General features: G+C 41.2%; 1 protein-coding gene across 3 annotated transcripts in view; it reads right to left on the reverse strand.

Moving 5' to 3' along the window:
- The window catches only part of Akap10 (A-kinase anchoring protein 10), a 64,285-nt gene that overhangs the window by 11,156 nt on the left and 31,904 nt on the right, over nucleotides 1-21,225 (reverse strand). For 2 of the 3 annotated variants that reach the window (XM_028857089.2, XM_037201291.1), the window contains 5 exons: nucleotides 18,173-18,309; nucleotides 14,695-14,839; nucleotides 11,691-11,864; nucleotides 5,099-5,208; nucleotides 1,624-1,706 (listed from right to left, as the gene is read on the reverse strand). In XM_028857089.2, coding sequence (XP_028712922.1) covers nucleotides 1,624-1,706; nucleotides 5,099-5,208; nucleotides 11,691-11,864; nucleotides 14,695-14,839; nucleotides 18,173-18,309 — 649 coding nt within the window. The remainder of the gene's footprint in view (nucleotides 1-1,623; nucleotides 1,707-5,098; nucleotides 5,209-11,690; nucleotides 11,865-14,694; nucleotides 14,840-18,172; nucleotides 18,310-21,225) is intronic. The other variant, XM_037201290.1, reaches the window with a different exon arrangement.

The raw sequence follows: 21,225 nt of genomic DNA on the forward strand, positions 1-21,225 counted from the left end.
TAACTGCATTAAGGCTCAGCAAGTAAAGCACTTGTGCAAGTGTGAGGACCTGAGTTCAATTACCAGCACCCACCAGAAAGTCAGGTGTGGTGGTGTGTGAATGCAATCCTAGCATTCCTATGGTAGAGAGGAGGTGGAGGTACCCACACTCATACATCTAAACATTACACACACAACCTACATTAAGAAAAAAAATGTGTGTGTGTGTGTGTGTGTGTGTGTGTGTGTGTGTGTGTGTGTATTTAAAAATAGATAAAGCATAAAGAAGCCAGTGCTATTAAACCCAAAAGGAAGAGTAACACAACTCCTATTTTAAACATAATCAAGCAGGGCACTTTCTTTTACAAAGTTGGTATCATTTACTCAATGCAGTACAGTTGATCCAGCCACACTGACAAGTTCTAGATGTCATCTGAATGGATCCACATTTGTTTCCAAAATTTTCTTGTGTGAACCAATTATTTGGAACTGAAATCAGTCACAAAGAATGCATTTTTATAAAATTAAAAAAAAAAAAAGACTTGAAAGGAACGGTTAGGTGTGCATGTATGCCTTTAATCTCAGTACTCAGGAGACAGAAGATGACAGATGTCTGTGAATTCCAGGCCAGTTAGGGATATACAGTGATACTGTCTCAAAAAAAAAAAAAAGTGGGGAGACAGACAAACTTGAGGGGCTAAGGAGAGGGCTCAGTGGGCAGAGTGCTTGCTATGTTCAGATCCCCAGAACCCACATAAAAAGTTGGGTGTAACTGTCCATCTGCAACCTCACAGCTGGGATATGAGTTGGTGGAGACAGGCTGGGGGTAGGGCTTGATTGGTCAGTTAGTCTAGTTGAAAGGCAAATTTCAGGTTTTGTTAGAGACCCTGTTTCAAAAATATAGCCGGGCAGTGACACACACCTTTAATTCCAGCACTCGGAAGGCAGAGGCAAGCAGATCTCTGTGAGTTTGAGGCCAGTCTGGGCTACAGAGTTGAGTTCCAGGAAAGGCTCCAAAGCTTCATAGAGAAACTCTGTCTCAAAAAACAAAACAAAACAAAACAAAACAAAAAAGGAAAATATAAGGTGAAGAAATGACTAAGGAGAACATTCCCACATCAATCTCTGGCTTTAACCCATGACTGTGTGGGTGAGTGAATCTATGAATATATACCACAAACACACAAAATGAAACAAGAAAAAGAAAAAAACTTTAAATCCTAAGACTTGACCAAGCCACTCTTCTATTAACTGTTAGACAAAGGATTTGTATTTCAACTTATTATTTTCCATACATATTTCATAACGATTTTCAGTAATAGAGGAACTTTAATAAACCAAAGGATCACAAGATAAGCCACATGCCAACCTAGACTGAATATATACCTTTAAATAAAAAGGAAAAAGTATATCCCTACTGCTGTGCCTTCTATAGTAGCAAAGTCAAGTGCAATAACCTTTTATTCAAAGGGAGGGATTTGTAGAGGTATGGTACACAATGTCCTCACACTCAGGTGTATCTATAAACACAGTAAAACACCTAGAAGTCACAACCACTGTAACCTTAAATAATCCTTCACTTATAGTTAGCATCTAATGTGAGTCAAAGCTTAATATAAAGAATAAAAAAAATACTAATACAACCTTTTGATTTCTTTACATCAGGTTCAGGCTCAGATTCTCGGATGAACTGCCCCAAGTCACTGACTCTTCCAAAGGACATCTTCCTAAACATGATGAAAAGAAGAATGTAATTTCTAAAATTCAAAACCAAGTTTAAGTAGCTCATCTATAGCTCAAAAGCTAGAAACACAATTCATAGCAATTCAAGTTATTCAAAGGAAGGTTTATTTGAAACAACCTCTTTTCATGGAGACAATCTCTAATTCAATGGAATTCCTTTTAAAACCCCAAAAAAGGTTTATGAAATGTAACAGTAGGTAATTCAAGTTCTAAATTTTTCTTTCTTTCTTTCTTTCTTTCTTTCTTTCTTTCTTTCTTTCTTTCTTTCTTTTTCTTTCTTTCTTTCTTTCTTTCTTTCTTTTTTTTTTTTTTTTAAGTTTTTTCGAGGCAGGGTTTCTCTGTGTAGTTTTGGAGCTGTCCTGGATCTCCCTCTGTAGACCAGGCTGGCCTCAAACTCACAGAGATCCACCTGGCTCTGCCTCCCAAGTGCTGGGATTAAAGGCGTGCGCGCCACCACCAGCTGGCAAGTTCTGAATTTCATACAGAGAATAGACATAAGACTAGCCAAGACAATTTTGCAAAAGAAGAAACAGAAAAGCCTGATTTGGTTTACATGATCAGAATACATGACAACTCAGGGATGAAACTGTAGTTCTGTAGTACAGTGTGTGCTAGCAGAGATGAGGTCTGCCTGGATTCAATCCTCAGTACTGAAGACAGAACAAAACAAAGACAACCAAAACCCTTTCCTAAACTCATGAGTGAAATCACCAAGCACAGAACGGAGTATAATACCAACACAGTGTAACAGTGTTTATGTGAGCAGGAAGGGAAGAAGATAATCCCTTGTGAGTGATTAAAGGGGACAATAAGCTTATGCGCACTTATTGCAACAAGTTCTTTATTTTGTTTGCTTTGGTGTTTTGCCTGCATGAATGTCTGTGTCAAAGTGTCAGAATGTGGAGTTACAGACAGTTGTTAGCTTCCATGTGGTTGCTGGGAACTGAACCTGGGTCCTCTGGAAGAGCAGTCAGTGCTCTTAACCGCTGACCCATCTCTCTAGCCAAAGCTTTTTTCTTTTTTTTTATTAAAAAACAACAAAACTATCTATTTGTAACTACAAGTTAAAAGAAGAGAAGCTAAAACAAGAGAAGCTGGTATCTATGTATTATTTTACTTTGGAAAAGGGTCTTATTTTAGAGACATTCTAGGAGTTCTCATCTTATATGGCATGTATTTATGTCAGAATACCAACATACACACATGTATTTGCCTTGGGAAAAACTTTCTAGGTGCTAAAAGAATAAAACTAAAATAAACAATGAAACCTTTAAAAGATGAAAGTGAAAAAAAATCATTTTATATACATTACTTAAAATTTTTTATACATAAAAAATTAAATAAAACATTTTGTAACTTACAGACTGGTGGGGTTTTTGTTTTGTTTTGTTTTTGAGACAGGGTCTCTATGTAGCCCTGGCTGTCCTGAAACTTGCTCTAGAGAGAGATTTGATGCTGTAACAAAAAGTGTGAGCCATCATGCTTGACTACCAACCAATTTGCTTTTTGTTTTGTTTTGTTTTTTTGTTTTTTGAGACAGGGTTTCTTTGTGTAGCTTTGGAGCCTGTCCTAGAACTCCCAATGTAGCCCAGGCTGGCGTCAAACTCACAGAGATCCTCCTGCCTCTGCCTCCCGAGTTCTGGGATTAAAGGCATGTGTCACCATCAACTGCTTTCTTACGTACATTTCATCTTCAAGAAAGAACTTATTTGGACTTTGTCCACCATTTTCTCTTTCTTTTTTTAAAATGTATGTGTGTATACTTGTTCATGTGTGTGTGTGTGTGCATATGTGTATGTGTGTGTGTGTGTAGGCCAGAGGCTGATTTCAGGCATCTTCTTCAATTATTCTTCACTGTATTTATCATTGTTTTAAACGTATATTCAATGTGTTTATTTATGTAGTGGCAGGGGAAGCTCATACACTGTAGCACCTGTGTGGAGATCCAAGGACAACTCACAGGAGCTAGCTCTCTTCTACCATGTGGGTCTCAGGGATTAAATTCAGGTGGTCGGAATTGGCAGCAAGTGCCTCTGCCTAATGAGCCGTCTTACCAGCCCTGTCCACCTTATTTTTTGAGCCAGGCCTCAAAACTGAACTGAACCTGGAGCTTGTTGATTTAATTCAGACGGACGACCAATGAGCCCCAGGGATCCTTCTGCCTCTCCAGTCTGGAAACACAAGCCCATGCCTGGCCTCTCCCATCTGAAACTACAAGCCCATGCCTGGCCTCTCCAGTCTGGAAACACAAGGCCATGCCTGGCCTCTCCAGTCTGGAAACACAAGCCCATGCCTGGCCTCTCCAGTCTGGAAATACAAGCCCATGTCTGGCCTCTCCAGTCTGGAAACACAAGGCCAAGCCTGGCTTTTTATTTGGTGATTGGAGGTCAGACTCAGGTCCACATCCTTACACAGCAAGCACTTTGTCTACCATTTTTAAAAGATCACTATGATCATTAAACATTACTCAAAAACTAGGCAGGGCAGGGCGGTGGTGGCGGCGCACGCCTTTAGGGAGGCAGAGCAGGCGGATCTGTGAGTTCGAGGCCAGCCTGGAGTGAGTCCCAGGAAAGGCCAAAGCTACACAGAGAAACCCTGTCTGAAAACCAAAAAAAAAAAAAAAAAAAAAAAAAAAAAAAAAAAAAAAAAGCTAGGCAGGCAGGCAGGACGGCACAGTGGGTAAGGGTGCTTTCAGCAGCAAGCCTGGAAACTAGTGCTCAGGCCCAAAGAACTGTGAAAACAGGGAACCACACAACAAAGTGGGTCCTCTGGCCTCCACATCTGCACATGACATGTGTGCCCACACAGCCATTTCACATAATCTCTCTCTGTCTCTCTCTCTCTCTGTCTCTCTCTCTCTCTCTCTCTCTCTCTCTCTCTCTCTCTCTCTCACACACACACACACACACACAATTAAAAAAAATTACAAGCCAACACAGTCAATGTGCACTTTCAAAGATAATGTGATTAAACTTTTTGTTTTCCTCAAAGATTTTCCTAGACTTCTCAGCCATCCAAATGCCAATTTGTTGTTATGCATGTACCCAGCATGTATGTGAATGCAGCTATACATGTGCCTCAGCATGCATGGAGAGGTCAGAAAACTTTGGAGAGTTGATTCTCTCCTTCCACCATGGTTCCAGGAACTGAATGAACTTAGGTCTTCAGACTTGCTGGCCTGGAATTCACTATGGAGACCAAGTTGGCCTCGAATTCACAAAGATTCGTTTGTCTCTTGAATGCTGGGATTAAAGGTGGGCCACAATGCTTGACTTCCTTAAAATCACTATATTACATGATATATGAAAATGCTGGGTATTTAAATTTTTTTTTTTAATTTTCAAAAGATGCTAAATTCTACACGAGTTAAACTTACCCTGCGTATGTCCGTTGATATAAAGATTCTGGATCCAGACTTGCAGCATCCACAATTATTGCTTCATCAAAATTTTTTAGAATTTTAATACTGGCTTTTTTCATACTAGACTAAAACAGAAATTATAAAATTAGTAGTAAATTATGTAAACAAACAAACAAACAAACAAACACAGTCCTGAGTTTGGGAGAAGCGAGACTAGGATAGAGTCGTTTATCACCCACCTCCTTCACTGAGGAGTGCACTGGCAACGACTCTGAAACACAGTCTACAGCTCCATGAAAGGAGGAAAGCACAAGACCAAACGCACAGCATGCATCTGCACACCAAACCCGTCTTTCCAATGACCTATGCTCCGCTATCCTCAGACATTATTTTTCTAATATGGAAAACTCAGCCATCCAGGCATCTGTATGTTACCTAATAAATATAACGCCTAACTCTTAAAGGGTAGATGAATGTATTTTCAATGAGGCCGTATGAAAAGAGAAGGTAAAGAGCCCCACCTACAGTGACCGAGTACAGTCAGGTCCCTCCAGCATTCTAATTCAAACAAAAGGCGAAGCAGGTCAGAACTGGCATTTTTCTGAAATATAGAGCTATTCAACTGACTCAGAAATCCAAATCTTAAAAATGCTATTATGACTGGGTGGTGGTGGCACATGCCTTTAATCCCAGCACTCAGGAGGCAGAGGCAGGAGGATCTCTGTGATTTTAAGGCCAGTCTGGTCTACAGAGTGAGTTCCAGAACAGCCAGGGCTGTTATACAGAGAAACCCTGTTTCAAACAAAACAAAATGCTGTTATGGAGAGGCTCACACGTATGCAAAATGACTTAATAGTTAACATCAGTCACTGAAGCATTATTTAAAATGCCAACTGGGAAGAACAAGCTTAACCTGTAACTAAGAGACAGATTAAATAAAATAACCGAATAGGCAATATACTGAGGAAGAAAGCCTCCAAATATATAATTATTAGAAAGCGACACTGGGATATGTTCGAGGGACTAACGTCTGTGAGGCACTGTTACTCAGTGTGATGGTTAGTACTGTCAACAGGATCTAGAATCACCTGAAAACAAAACAAACCAAACAAGCAAACGAGAAGCTTCTAGCACACCTGTGAGGGGTATCCACCCGGATCAGGGTGGCGCCATTCCAGTGGAATGGGGTCAGGACAAAACTCAAAAGGAGAAAATAAGGTAAGCGTAAGCATTCACTCTCTTCTTCCTGACTATGGATGCAAGTGCCCAACTGCATCAAGCTGACGGAAGGAAGCACTCAGGAACTGAGAGCCGTTCCTTCCTGAAGGTACTTTTGTCTGGTACAGTCCAGCAATGAGTGAGACAAGCAACTCACATACTCTTAACTGTAAGACCAGACATCACCAGACCAACATTTATCTAGAGTGTAGGCAGTATTTCATTAGTTATGGATCTAAAATCCTCAGTAAAAAGAAATTCAGCCGTACGAGCAAGTAGAATTTGTCCTAGAAACACAAGGCATCTGAAAACCATGAGAAACTTAATACACTATGTCAACAAAATCAAACTCCCAAACTTATAGTCATCTTAGTACAAAAAAAAAAAGTGTTAAAATATCTAACATATTCATCTGCAATTAAAAAAAATACAAATCACATTTAGCAATCAATTTCTTTAATATTATAGAGAACATCTATTAAAAACAAAATGAACAGACCTAACTCCTACAGATCTAGATTGAACAGCACAGTAAGGGGAGAAAGCTCAAAGCTTTTCTGGGGTCAGGAAAGAGGCACTCTGCCTGTTCTTCTCACTTCTAGTCCACACTACAGCAGAAGCTCCAGGCAGCAGAGCAGTTAAGGCAAGAAAAGGAATCTAAGTGCATCCCAAGTGGGCAGAAAGCAAACTACTACAGTTTCTAGATAACCCAGAAACTCCTAAAGCTATGAACCCTTAGAGCTAACAAATGAACTTAACAGAACTAAAAGGATGAGATCAATACCAAAAATCATTGTTTTTCTATGCACTTTAAATGAAAAACCTGCAAAGAAAATTAAGAAACCAGCTATATTTCTAATAGCCTCAAAATGAAAACTCTAGGGCTGGAGAGATGGCTCTGTAGTTAAGAGCACTGGTTGCTCTTCCAGAGGACCAAGGTTCAATTCCCAGCACCCACATGGCAGCTCACAACTGTCTGTAACTCTAGTTCCAGGGGATCTGATACCTTCACACAGACGTATGTGCAGGCAAAACACCAATGCACATGAAATAAAATAAAGAAATAGGAAAAATCTAGGAATAAATGAACAAGGATATGTAATATTATAAAACAATGTCGAAAGAAACTTAAGGACATAAATGGGAAAATTCTATGTTCACAGTCTAGAAAATGTATTATTACAATGGTAATACTTCAGAAGTATCTACTGATTTCATGCAGTCCTGGCCAAAATTAAAAGCCAATCTCTAAGTTCATATGGAATGCAAAGACTCAGAATAGACAAAACAATCTTGAAAATAAAAAACAAAACAAAACCCAAACTGGCTAGGTGTGTTGGCACTCAGGAGGCCAAGAGTAAGATAAAGAGTTTAAGGACACGGCATGCTACACAGGAAGACCATGTCTCAAAAATCCCATATCAAACTACTCCAAGAGCTAAAATGAAAAGAAGATGCATACATCCTAACTTGCCAATGCTACAGCATTAAAACCAACAGAACTAGAGCAGTGAGGTGGGTCAGCGGGTAACGGGGCCTGCTGCCGAGCCTGACAACCTAAGTTCAAGCCTCAAGATGGATAGGGGCCGGGCGGTGGTGGTGCACGCCTTTTAATCTCAGCACTCGGGAGGCAGAGGCAGGTGGACCTCTGTGAGTTTGAGGCCAGCCTGGGCTACCAAGTGAGTTCCCGGAAAGGTGCAAAGCTACACAGAGAAACCCTGTCTCGAAAAAGCAAAAATAAATAAATAAATAAATAAATAAATAAATAAATAAAAAATGGGGGGGGGTTGAGATGGCTCAGAGATTAAGAACACCGACTGCTCTTCCAGAGGACCAGAGTTCAATTCCCAGCACCCACATGGTGGTTCACAACCATATGTAATGAGATCTGGCACCTTCTTCTGTATACATAATAAATAAATAAATGTTAAAAAAAAAAAAAAAAGATTGATATGGGAGAAAGACAGAACCAACTTCCACAAGCCGTCCAGACCTCCACAAGCAAGCTACGGCACATCCAAGCCCATCTCCCATCCCCACATATAAACAACAATAACAATGGGATTGACATAAGCATAGACAATCAATAGACTAGAACTCAAAGTGTGGAAAAACATACATACTTCGTCAACTGGTTTTTTTTAAATTTCTTTTTGTTTTATGTGTATCGATGTTTTGCCTGTATGTATATTGGTGCAGCATGTGTATGCAGTGCCCAAGGAAACGGGAAGAGGGCTTAGGATGTCTTGAAACTAGAGTTACAGATGGCTGTGAGACACCATGTGGGTGCAAGGAATTGAACTCTGGTTCTTCAGAAGAGCAGCCAGTGCTCCTAATCACTGAACCATTCTTCCATCTTGGTCAACTGATTTTTAAAAAGGGAATTAATTAACACAATACAGTGCGCCAAAGGGACAGAATTTTTTGTTTTTGTATTTTGTATTTGAGAAATGTTGCTGAAATATGTGGATATCTAGTGGAAAGAGAATGAAGCTGGGTCCTGGGTGTGGAGGTGCACAGGCAGGTAGATCTTTGAGTTTAAGGCCAGCTTGGTGTACATAGCAAGTTCTAGGCCAGTCAGAGCTATATAGTGAGAGCTTGTAATAACAATAACAACAACAACAATTTCTATAAAATAAAAGAGCGAAGTTAACCATTTATCTTACACCATATATAAAACCAACTTTAAAGTGGGTCAAAACCCCAAATTCTTAGAAGAAAACAGTAAGTTCTAAGTTTTTATTACTTTAGATTTGGCAATGACTTTTTTTAAATGTACATGAATATTTGCTTGCATGTACGTCTGTGCACCACATGCCTGCCTGGTGTCCTCAGAGGTCAGAAGAAGGTGTTAGATCTCCTGGAACTGGAGTTATAGACTGTTGTGAGCCACTATGCAGGTACTGAGAATTGAATCTGGGTCCTCTGGAAGAACAGCCAGTGCTCTAAAGCACAGAGCCATCTCTCCATGTTTGTTTAAGACAGGCTCTCACGCCAAGTGAAGTACATGCCTTTAATTCCAGCACTTGGAGGGTGGGAAAAAGCAGGTGGATTTCTGTGAGTTTGAGGCCAGCCTGGTCTACAAAGTGAGTTCCAGGATAGCCAGGGCTGTTACACAGAGAAACCCTGTCTCAAAAACACAAAACAAAACAAACAAGACAAGATCTCACTATGTAGTGCTGGCTGGAACTCACAGAGATCACCTGCTCTGTCTCCTGAGTGCTGGGATTAAAGGCAATGTGTCACCATGTCCCATCACATATTTTTTTAAAGATTTATTTACTTATGCGTATGCATGTGAGAATGCCCACAGAGGCCAAAAGGGGGCATCAGAGCCCCTGGAGCTGGACTTACAGACAGTTGTAAGCTGTCTGATGTGTGTGCTGGCAATCAACTCTGGTTCTCTACAAGAGCAGCCAGTGTTCTTAACCAGTGAACATTCTCCCTGGCACTCACATAATAATGTCTGAGGAATCACACCCAAGGCTGACTCTGCACACACAGCTGGCACACTCTTGGCATGAATACAAACATACTTGGTTACTAAATTATCTGGGAAGGGAAGAGAAAGGGGGTTAGAATGGAAGTGGGTGGTGGAGAACACCTTTAATCTCAGTGCTCAGGAAGTAGAGGCAGTCAATCTCTGAGTTCCAGGATAGCCTGGTCTACACACTTGGTTTTTGGGATACGTTCTGGAAAGCCAGGGCTATGTAGTAAGACCCTGTCTCAAAAATAAATAAAAATCTGAAAGACACAACTTTACAAGGTGGAAGGGAATGGGAGGATAATGGGTAGGACTTTGATCAATATATACAGGTGAAATTTCAACAGAGCACATAAATTTTAAAAATCAGTTAATTTAAAAAATGATTGTTCATGCCCATGTTTGCATGATGTGGGAGTGGGCAACATGTGCCACAGTGTGCACATGGAGGCCAGAGGAGAACTCAGTGGAGTGTGTTCTTCCTTCCACCTTTATGTGGGTTTGTGAATTGAACTCAGATTGCATGACAAGTATTTCTTCTGACTGCACTTATCTCCTTGCCCTCAGTTAATGTCTTAATGCCTCCTTTTGATTTGCTGTCTTGGGAACATCCCACTTCCTATGATTCTAGGGAGAATCAGGTAAGGTATGCTATCTAACATTTAAAAAAATAAACAGCTCAAAAAGCAAGTAAAACAAATAAACAAAACAGAACAAACAAATAAACAAGGAAGGCCAGCCTGAGGTAGGAGGACTCGAGTTCTCTACATGGAAGTTGGGGGGGGGTAGAGAACTGACCACTGCAGGCTATCCTCTGGTTCCCACACTAACTGTGTACCTGCACTCACACACACACACACATCATACATATACTGTTTTAAACAAATTAAAACAATCTGAGTTCACTAGTAATAAAAAGTATCCTAAACTTAGTTATTAAAATTTCTCAAATAATTGTAAAAAGAGCTCTTCAGAGTTATAAAATTCTTTTTACTGGGCTGAGGAGATGGTAAAGTGCTCACCATACAAGCATGAAAACCTAAGATCCACCACTAGTACCCACACAGAGTCTGGGCATGGTGAAATGCTTATAATCCCAGCCCCTGGGATGTGAGGAACAGATGCAGTCCTGAGTGAATATCCTGAGTGAATGTCTCTGGTGGACATGAGTATAACATGTCAAGGACCCCAGTGCCTCAGAACCATGGAAAAGCAAGGCCTTCCCTTGGTCTAAGTACAGATGTTGACAAGTGTTGCAGAAAATATCAACCATTGCTGCTTCTTCCTGGATGACCGCACCCCTACTAAGGCCCCCTACTGAGATTTAGCTTTATATAATAAATACACTGACTTTCTGGGCTGCTAATGCATCTCCATCAGAGTACACAGCTCACCCGATCCCAGCTTTTCTATATATGTTACTGTCACTGAAACATAGTCAGGTCAATCTGACAGCCATGCAGGTCATGGCATCTGGGAAGGTGGACACTGGCAGATTCCTGGGCCTTGCTGGTCAGCCAGCCTAACCTAGTATCAAGTCCTGAGCCAGTAAGAGATGCTATCCCAAAAACCAAGGTGAATAATGTCTGAGGAATAACTTCCAAGTCTGACCTCTGGCCTCTGCACACACAGCAGGCACACTCCTGTGCATGAATGCAAGCACATCTGGTTACTAACACAAAAAGCATGGTTGTCAGGCAGATGAAAGCTTTAATGAAAGAGCATGGTACAATTAGGTATATAGCATAAACCTAATCACAACTGGTAGTCTGATTAGAATTTATAAGTAAGTTGATTCTATTTTCTTGTACTACTTAAAACATATAAATAGGATCTGCTGCTGACATTCAAAGGAAAGGCTCTGTATGCATTCCTTCCCACTGATAGATTGAAATTAGCTAATACCTGAGCACTGGAGCCATCTGAACCACCTGAGTGAGACTCCTCAGGAAGGCAGACAGAGCCGTGAGCAGCCAGTGAAACATTCCCTCCAAGAAACTCATCTCCTCGAACTGAATGGATGAGATCATTCAAATATTTGTAATAAAGATTGCTGGACAGAAAACCAGGCAAAAAGACCTGAAAGAGGAACAGCATTTTAAAAACAAGCAAACACACCTAGCACTTAATTGAAACAGCTTTACCTACACATAGCCTATCGTTCACAGCAGCACTTGCACTTCTCCCTCTTACACCACTACCCAGTTTCCACTGCCACTCCAGGGTCCTTGTCCACCCACACCTTCCATGGACCTTACACAGTGGGAAGAAAACAGTCCGACTCCACCACGGTGATTTTAATTCTGAACTGACTTCTCTGAGATAAATGATAAGGAGTGGAGGCTGCAGAGATGGATCAGTGGTTAAGAGTTTGAACTGATCTTGAAAAGGACCAAGTTTTGTTTCCAGAACCCATGTCAGTAACTCAAGCTCCAAGTGGATAGAACACCTCTGGCCTCCATGGGCAGTTTCACCCAGGGGTATATACAAACCTATACATAGACATGAAAACTAAAACTAAAAAAATTTACAAGAACTATGACTGCTAAGGTGAACTCTAACCTTCAAATATATGGCAAATGTATCTATCAAAGGGATGTTATCAATTTATATCACGGGCAATACATCAGATTATGTATACCTACACAAGCTTCCCAATGCTGGTTTTTCATCTGTTTCCAAATAACTAATGGCACTTGTAGAATAAATGCCAATTGGAGCATGCTTTTACAGTCATTTAAGAATTATTAATGGTGCTGAATTTACTGAATAAGTACTCATGTTTATCATTTTCATTTTCCATTACAGACTTCCTTCACAGCACTTAGCACAACTGTGGATATGTCTGTCTATGATTAAAATGTCTTCTTAGAGACCTAAGTTTCAAAGGTCAAAAGCCCCACTGTTTACCACTGTGAGACCAATAAGCCAGTACAGAAATATTCAAAAGTATTTGCTGCATGCATCACTCATGTCTCCTATCCCTTCTTCATCTACCTGCTAGGGCCTGCTACTGTTAATAATATACTGCAGGGTAGTGGGGGCATGGTGGCTCATGTCTATAACCAGCACTTGGAAGGTGGAGGTAGGATGATCATGAGTTCACAGCTAGCCTGAGCCACATGATCAAACGTCTTGGAGAGTCTCCAACTCCCCCATCCCTCTGGACAAAACAAAACCAAAAAACCCTAGTACAAATTCCTTACTAGTGAACATTTATTAAGAGCTATTTTGGGGTTGGGGATTTAGCTCAGTGATAGAGTGCTTGCCTAGCAAGCGCAAGGCCCTGGGGGAAAAAAAGAGGGGGGAAGACGGGGGACACGGACCTATTTTGTCCTCCTTCTCCCCAAAGTACTGAGGATAGAACCCAAGATCTCCCACATGACAGTCAAGCGCCCTATCACTGAGTTACAGACATAGTCCATTTTTATTTTTTGAGACAGGATTTCCCTCAGTGCCCAAGATGGTCTTGAATTTTCTCTTTTCTTCAATTCAATTTTATTTATTGTTGCACACATGCATACACGTGTGTTATGAGCAAGTAGGTGTCCATGGTCTATGTCACACATGTGAGGTGAGAGGACAACTTTCGGGTGTCGGTTCTGTTTCTACCATCTGTTCTGGGAAGAGATCTCTGAAAATCCTGCCAGCTCTTCTCTTTTCTATCCTATGTCAGTTTATGTGTGTGTGTCATCCTCAGGAACTCGGTTACTCCTTTAAGACAGGGTACTTGCTGGTCTGGAGGTCACCAATGACTCTACACTGGTGGCCAGTGAGCCACAGGGACCTCCTGTCTCTGCCTGCTGAGCACAGGATAGTACAGATGTGTGCCACTCGACTCAGCTTTTTTACTTGAGTTGAGGACCAAATTCAAGTCCTCGTGCTGGTACGGCAAGCTCGTGACCAACCAAGCCACCCCACCTCCCAGCCTTGACCATTCAATCTTCTCACCATCTGAGACGGCAGGCTGTGTGCCGACACACCCAACTACATCCTATCTCTCCGTATTTTATTTCTCATTAAGTTTTTATTTTTTTATATTCCCCCTAGACTTGGACTTTCCTTTCAACCAGAAAATTTTTCATTCTAATCATGAAAAAGTTACTATCTTGTGTTGTTATTGATATGTTATTACATTATCTCTAGCTTTGCTATAATTTGCCTTTTATACTAATTCTTTTAAATTGAGTCTTTTTTTTGTGTGTGTGTGTACGTGAATGTGCATGCAAATGAAAACCAGAGGCTAATTTAAGTGTCTTCCTCAATCACTTCTCAACCTTATCTTTTACGACAGGGTCTCTCACTGAACTTGGGCTCACCAATTGGCTGGATTCTGTTTCTAGGTCCTCAGTGCTAGGATTACAGATGCCACCTCTCCACACCTGGCTTTTTAAGAAATTACCTAGGATCCTAACTCAAGTTTGACTGAGCTACTTCTCTAAAGTCTAAGTCCAGTGTTGGGTTTTTTTTTTGGTGTGTGTGTGTGTGTGTGTGTGTGTGTGTGTGTGTGTGTGTGTGTGTGTGTATGGCATTTCATAATAGTGCTTAATCAATCACTTTCCACCTGGATAAGCATGAAACATTTCAGTGACATAAACTTATGAGTTTCCTCTGGACTCAGTACAACTCCTGACAAATCTGCTCTAATTCATTAGAATACGTTATTTCAAACATTAACACCATGATTAAGCTGTTAGCGATATCTCAAAAGTGATCAAAATACATAAAATTAAGTGTTTCAATGCAATGATCAATAGAGAAGTTCAGTAACTGCCTGGGCCACTTAGCCTATAAAAATGAGGTTAACACACATCAAGTCAAGATTCAAAGCCTCTGCTCTTAATCACTATGCTATATCACTTCCGTTTCCCACTGCTGTTGTAGTTTAATATCGGGAGATGTTAGTTACCTTCTCCATGGTTGTCCAGGCCTGACGTAATGGAGTTGTGAAACAGTTAGGAAGTGGCCCACCTTCCCTGCAGATATTGGATTCAATTTCTAATCGTACAACATCATCAAATCCAAGGGGGTGTGTGGCTTGGAGGGAAAAGTACCTATGGCAGAAAGAGATTCCAAGTAAAACCAAATGATACACAAACTGAAGCAGCTGTCCACACTTAGACATTTTTATCTGAGGCTACATGGCTCTGTTCCAGACTTTCAACTACCGAACCAGGTAAGGAAAGTGCCACTGTGTAGCCTTTTATAATTTTCACTTCATATAGGAAATCTGCTCCTTCCCACATGTCTTCCAAACACCTTTAGTTCCTGCCCAGTCAGCTCTGCTATTTGAGTTTGAGTCAGGTTATGCAGAGGCAAAGAAATCAACCAGCTGCACACACTTAATGGGCACTTGTTTTCTGTTTAGGACTTAAAAAGGAGTTTTTAAGAAATTTTCCTAAGACTATCATTTTCTTGAAAAAAGATTTGTGCACAAGATAAAGTGAGAGCATGCCACCATAACTACAAAGCATAGTAATAATCGTGGGAATCCAAAATGAACAGTAATAAGATGAAGCAGATGGATTAACTGGAGTTAACTCAAAGGACCTGCTGATACTTTAGAGAGGAAAGGAAACAGTAGTTAATGAGAACCCAAAAGTGTTTGAATGTAATGGGATATAGTCAACTGATATTTGGTACTTGGATTTTGGACACAAAAGAGTACAAGCAGGAGTAAAGAAAACTTTCAAATACTCTAGTGGCGTCTGTCCATCTATGACAGAAACACAGAAGGGGTGATGATGCATAGGAAATAGAGGAACAAACAAGCAAGAAATTACGAAGTCCAATCGGACAGCCACCTAACAAAAACAGCAGCACCCATAGGATGTCCATCTTCAGAGAAAGACTCCCAAAGCGAAAATGGGACTCAGTGGAAACACTCCATCTGCTCTGGGCAGTTGCTGAGCTCCAGCCAGGACCGAGTGGGGCCCTGGCCACTGCTCTGCTCCAGCGGTCACAAACTATTCTCTTTTCGTCAGCATTTCCATAGCCAAAAGCACTTCTCCTGGGCTGTAAGCGATGAAAAGCACTCTTCCATGAGCTCAACTTCTAGGCACCCCAGACCAAACTTCAAATGTCCATTCTTCCCATTCAACAGCCATCACTGTCCTTCCCCAATACCTTCCACTGGCCCACCACAGCAGGGAGTACTGGGCTGAACAGGAAGAATTAGATCTCTGTTAAAGTTCTGCTGCTACCCTGCTCTACAATTTTGAGAAACAATTTCCTTCATGGGACTTAGTTCCTTACCTTCAAAACAGAAAAATCAGACCAGATGCCCAACCTGATTATCCATCAGAATTATCAAATGTTTTCAAAAGAGTGAGTATTTCTGAGGTCCCCCCTCAACGCAGGACTGAAAGTGATTTTTTAAAGATTTATTTAATGTGCATTGGGGTTTTGCCCTGTTATGTTTGTCTGTATGAGGGTGTCAGATCCCCAGGAACTGGAGTCACAGACAGTTGTGAACCACTATGTGGGTGCTGGAAACTGAATCTGGGGGAGCCGTCAGTACTCCCAACCTCTGAGCAATCTCTCCAGCCCCTAGAAGTGAATTTTTAACAAGCTCCTAGATGAATCTTTTTTTTTTTTTTTAAAGATTGACTTCATTTTCTGTGCTTGAGTGTTTTGTCTACAAGTGTGTCTGCGCACCACACAGGTGCCTGGTGCCCTTGGATTCCAGGGAACTGGAGTTATAGATGGTTGTGAACTGGAACATGGGTGCTGGGAATTGAACTCCAGTCCTCTGGAAGAACAGCCAGTGTTCTTAATCACTGAGACATCTTGCCAGCCCCTCCTAGATGAATATTATACAGACAGCTTGACATAAACCTGTGGTGCCACGTTTAGCACCCACTGGTCTAGTTATGCCTGGCCCTTCCACTCTAACATCACAGAATTCTTGCTTTTGTATTTAATTCTATGTGTGAATGTGCAAACTGTGTACAGGTACCCACGGAGCCAGAATAGGGTGTCAAATCCCCTAGAGACGGAGTTACATACAGTTATGAGCTGCCTGAGGGTGCTGGGGACAGAAACTGAGTCCTCCGAAGAGCAGCCAGTGCTCTTAGCTGCTGAGTCGTTGCTCCAGCCCCCAGGCCTGTGAGGTTCTTTAGTCCCAAGTCACCTCTTTACATTTGTCTATGGACACAAACAACAAACTCCTCACAAGAGAGAAAAGATAAACGTAAAGGCGACATGGTGATGGGGCTGGCCAGTTTTCTCACTTGCCCAAGCAGATGTTTTTTTAGTTTATTTACTGTATGGTTTTTCCTCCTCAACTTCTTGTCTTTGGTGAAAACTAGTGAGAAATTGGCTGATGTAGTCCAGAAGTAGAGGGCATGCTTAGCATGTACAAGGCCATGGGTTCAATTCCCACCACTAAAGACAAACCCACAAACTACTGAAAAAAAACTAGTTTTTATTATTAATGTAGATAGAATGTATAATACATCTACACCCTTTCTAATGTGCTCCAAATAGTTTAGTGTACTTCCTATTATGTTCTAGAAATATCACTTTTATTATCCAAACGCTTTCCTTTTTCTGATGCTGGAGATGATGGAACCCAGGTGCTGGTCCACAGGGCTCTATACACTCTATCTCTATTTCAGTTTCTTCTAAGTGCCACACTTCTCTACTTCTTATAATTGTGTCAAGGCTTTTGTGTGAAATTTGCTTTCAAGTTTTTGTTGCCTGGCAAAATTCAATTTATTTTTTTCTCTTTTCACATACATATGTACGTATGGTCACATGTACATGTGAAAGTGAGCTTGCATGTGTGTGCATATGTGTGTGGAGGCCACAGGGTGATGCTGAGAGTCTTCACTGATAACTTATCTACTTTCTTTGAAGCAGAGTTTCTTTCTTTCCTTAAGATGACGTTCTATATAGATTTTATTATTAATGCTATTTTATGTGCCTGCATGTATGTCTGTGCAGCACGTGCAAGTCTGGTGCCTGAAGAGGCCGGAAAGATGGCACTGGGTCCCCCGTTACTGAAGTAACAGGTGCTTGTGAGTTGCCATGTGTGTGCTGGGCACGGAACCCCAATCCTCTTGAAGAGCAGTGGTGCTCTTAGTGGCTGAGCTGTCCAGCCCCAAGGTAAGACTTCTTAATCAAACCCAGAGCCACCCAGTTTCCATCTGTGCAGTCCCCCTGAGCGCCCCACTCTGACCCTGCTTGCTCTACAGAAATCCTCGATTTCCTCAGCAGGGACTTTTGTTCTGACTGGAGAGCTCTGCATCCGACACATCCAATCAGTGCTTATGCAATGTCCAGCGGACTCCTCTGACAGGAGATGGACCCTTGTCAACATTACTACCACAGTGTACAGCGAATGCTCAAAACCCCTGCTGAACACACTGACCAAACAAACTCACTTGTCATATAAAATCATGGCATCGTTCTGGGCCTCCTGTCCATCATACTGGCCCTTTTTGGCAGCAAGCTGAGACTGGAAATTATCCGCTGCTAACCAGAATTGTAAGATATTCACGGCATCTTCTTTTTCCATGTACTAGGAAGAAAAACACGAAAGAGTAAGACAAGAAGCAGTTCCCTCACCACCTGTAATTTAAGTTGTTAGTAATACAGTAAAAAAGATCCTTTTCACCCCTTCAGCAACATACAGAAACTTGAAGTAGACAAATTTTAAATATTCTTTCAGGGGAGAGGGGAGTAACATTAACATCAACAAAACCCCACACCACATATGAGGAGATGCAAACTTCAGTTCACTGGAGTTTAAAAACAAACAAACAAATAAATAAACAAACAAAAAACAGACTACTTTGGACTCAATACTTCCTTACCAGTAATGACAATGAATTAACTAATTTTTTTACACCTAATCATGGTTACCATTCCATGAGGACACATGGACACTTCAGGAAGACAATCTGAGCAAATACTGATCGCAAGCATGATCAAAAAGGGAAAAAATTAAAAGGCAGTCAACTGTGTGTTTACTGCAGTCTTGCAAAAAGGCACAATTCAAGCACATAGGTTGCTGCTTTATGAAACTGGGAGTTGTTTTGTCAAGTGATACCCGGGACTGTGAACCTATGGCCTCCTGGAGGTTAAACCCGAACCTACCACAGGAATCTTTATAACAGTCATTTATCTTGCAATAAAAAAATTTCATTTGCTAAAGCCTAAAAATCAGTTATACAAACCTGTATGCCTCACCTGCTTTAGGTGGATATATTGCTCCCAAAAGCCACAGGTCATTAAACCAAACTTAAGTGCCAGAGCATGCTATCTTCCTACGAGCTATTGAGCATGGAGGCCCCCAAAGCCCTCAGAACAATACAGGCAATTGCCACTGTGGCTGTTTGCCCACCAAAACTAGATGGGAAGACCCCACTTGCTGAAGAAATCACTTTGGTCACATGATAAAGAGAAATCAAGCTGGAAATGGAATGGAAGCTTCTTCCCTGCTAAATAGCCCTTATTAGTTGGAAGGCACCATGGAGTGTACTAGGGGAGAATTGTTACAATCTTACTTGGCTACAGACTCTGTGTTTATTGCTCCTGACCAGCCAGGCAAGATATGCCCACTGGTACAAAAGTGGCAAGTCTGTTATGGAGTGAACCAATTTGTTTTCTGATTATATTTGAAGGAATCCACATTTGGCAGTTTAAACCCAGTCAAAAGTTCAAGGCTGAGGAGGCCATACATAAGTCCTAGCGGGAAAGACACTGTGTTGTTTTGCTAAATGGATATGATGTGCCTGTCAAGCCGCCTTCTAAATAACATGTTCATACACACAGAATAGTGCTATTAGTTTTGATGAGAGACTTTTTTTGTTGAGACAGGGTCTCTCACTATGTAGCTCTGGCTAGCCTGAAACTCACTATGTCAGATAGAGCTCCACCTGCCTGTTTCCCAGTGATGGGATTAAAGGCATGTGGCACCATGTCAGGTTGAAGAGCTTCTTTTTGCAGTGAACAGTGATGATTAGAGACCCCATAAATGACTGTTGAATATGCAACTATAAATGGGACATCTGTATCACTCCCTCCAAGGCTCAAGGAAAATCATGGAAGAAGAGTGAGAAAGAATGTAAGAGATGGAGGAAGAGAACAAGTGATGAGGAACATTGAATTTCAGGCACAATGTGGCTATTCCCCTGTTAACTCAAACAGCTGTGATTACCTGCAAAAATCTCTGCAGACTAGGCCCATCAACAACCTTGTTGTGGAAGGGGGAAGGGATCACGGGGCTGCATAGCTCCCCAAAGATCTGCATGAAGCTAATGATAGATGGAGGATGGAGAGACATTTTCTTTAGTGGTAAAGTCAATGTAAGGTGTCCATGTTTCTGTAAACAACCCTAATGAAATTCACTTGGACACACATACATACACAAACACACTCACCCCCAAAACCCACAAAATCAAAAACATAAGCAAACAGAAGAGGGGGGCAGTTGGGAAAGGAAGGAAATTAGGAGGAGGGAGGGGCAGATAAGAAGGTATTTGTGTGAATATATCAAAATACATTATGCGCATCTATAATGTCATAATAAAGCTCATTATTATATATGATCAAATGCTAATAACTTTTTAAGACTCATAAGATGAGTAAATATTAAAAAATACCATATATAGCTCAAAGAGATTAACAGATTTACAGTTTGCTTCAAATATTATACTGAAAAATTCTATCAAGTAGCAAAAATAAAAATGAACATGGGAAAACTTTACTTTTCTTTCCTTCTTCTGAAATCTGGTATTTGCCACAATGGAATGAACCAGATAATTCTATGGCATTACTTCATTTTTTTTAGTGTGTGTATGCATGTTTATGTGCGGGTACCTGTGTTCATGTGTGAGCATATGAAGGAGAGAGACTGACATCAGACGTGTTCCTTTACTGCACTCTTCCTTATTCTTTGAGACGAGGTCTCTTACTTAGCCTGAAGGTCACCAACCGAGTAGACCAGCAGCAAGTCACCCCACCGCTGAGCACAGAGCTGTGCCACCACGCCCAGCTTCTCTCATGGGCTCTCGGATTTGAACTCGGGGCTTCGTGCTCATGCAGCAAGCACTTTCCCTACTGAGCATCTCTCCAGCTCCTATTTATTTATTTTTGAGGCAGGGGCTCAAGTAGCCCAGGATGTCCTTGAAGTCATTATGTAGCGAAGAAAAGATAACCTTACATTTCTATCCTCCTGCTTCCAATTAAGAGTGCTGGCGTTACAGGTGTGCACCACCATGCCGAGCTCCACGTGGTGCTAGAGACTAAACCCAGAGCTTCATGCACGCTAGGCAAGCACACTGCCAACTGAGCTATATTCCTAGCTTCCAATTCCATAGCCTTAAAATAGTTCAAAATATTTTTTATAATCTATTCTCTGGTAGCATAACTAAAGTGCTTTTTTAAAATTAAGGTTATTTTACACTGAGTTTTCTCTTTAATCGATGAATAT

This window comes from Peromyscus leucopus, chromosome 8b (assembly GCF_004664715.2).
Source record: "Peromyscus leucopus breed LL Stock chromosome 8b, UCI_PerLeu_2.1, whole genome shotgun sequence".
NCBI classification, from domain to species: Eukaryota; Metazoa; Chordata; class Mammalia; order Rodentia; family Cricetidae; genus Peromyscus; species Peromyscus leucopus.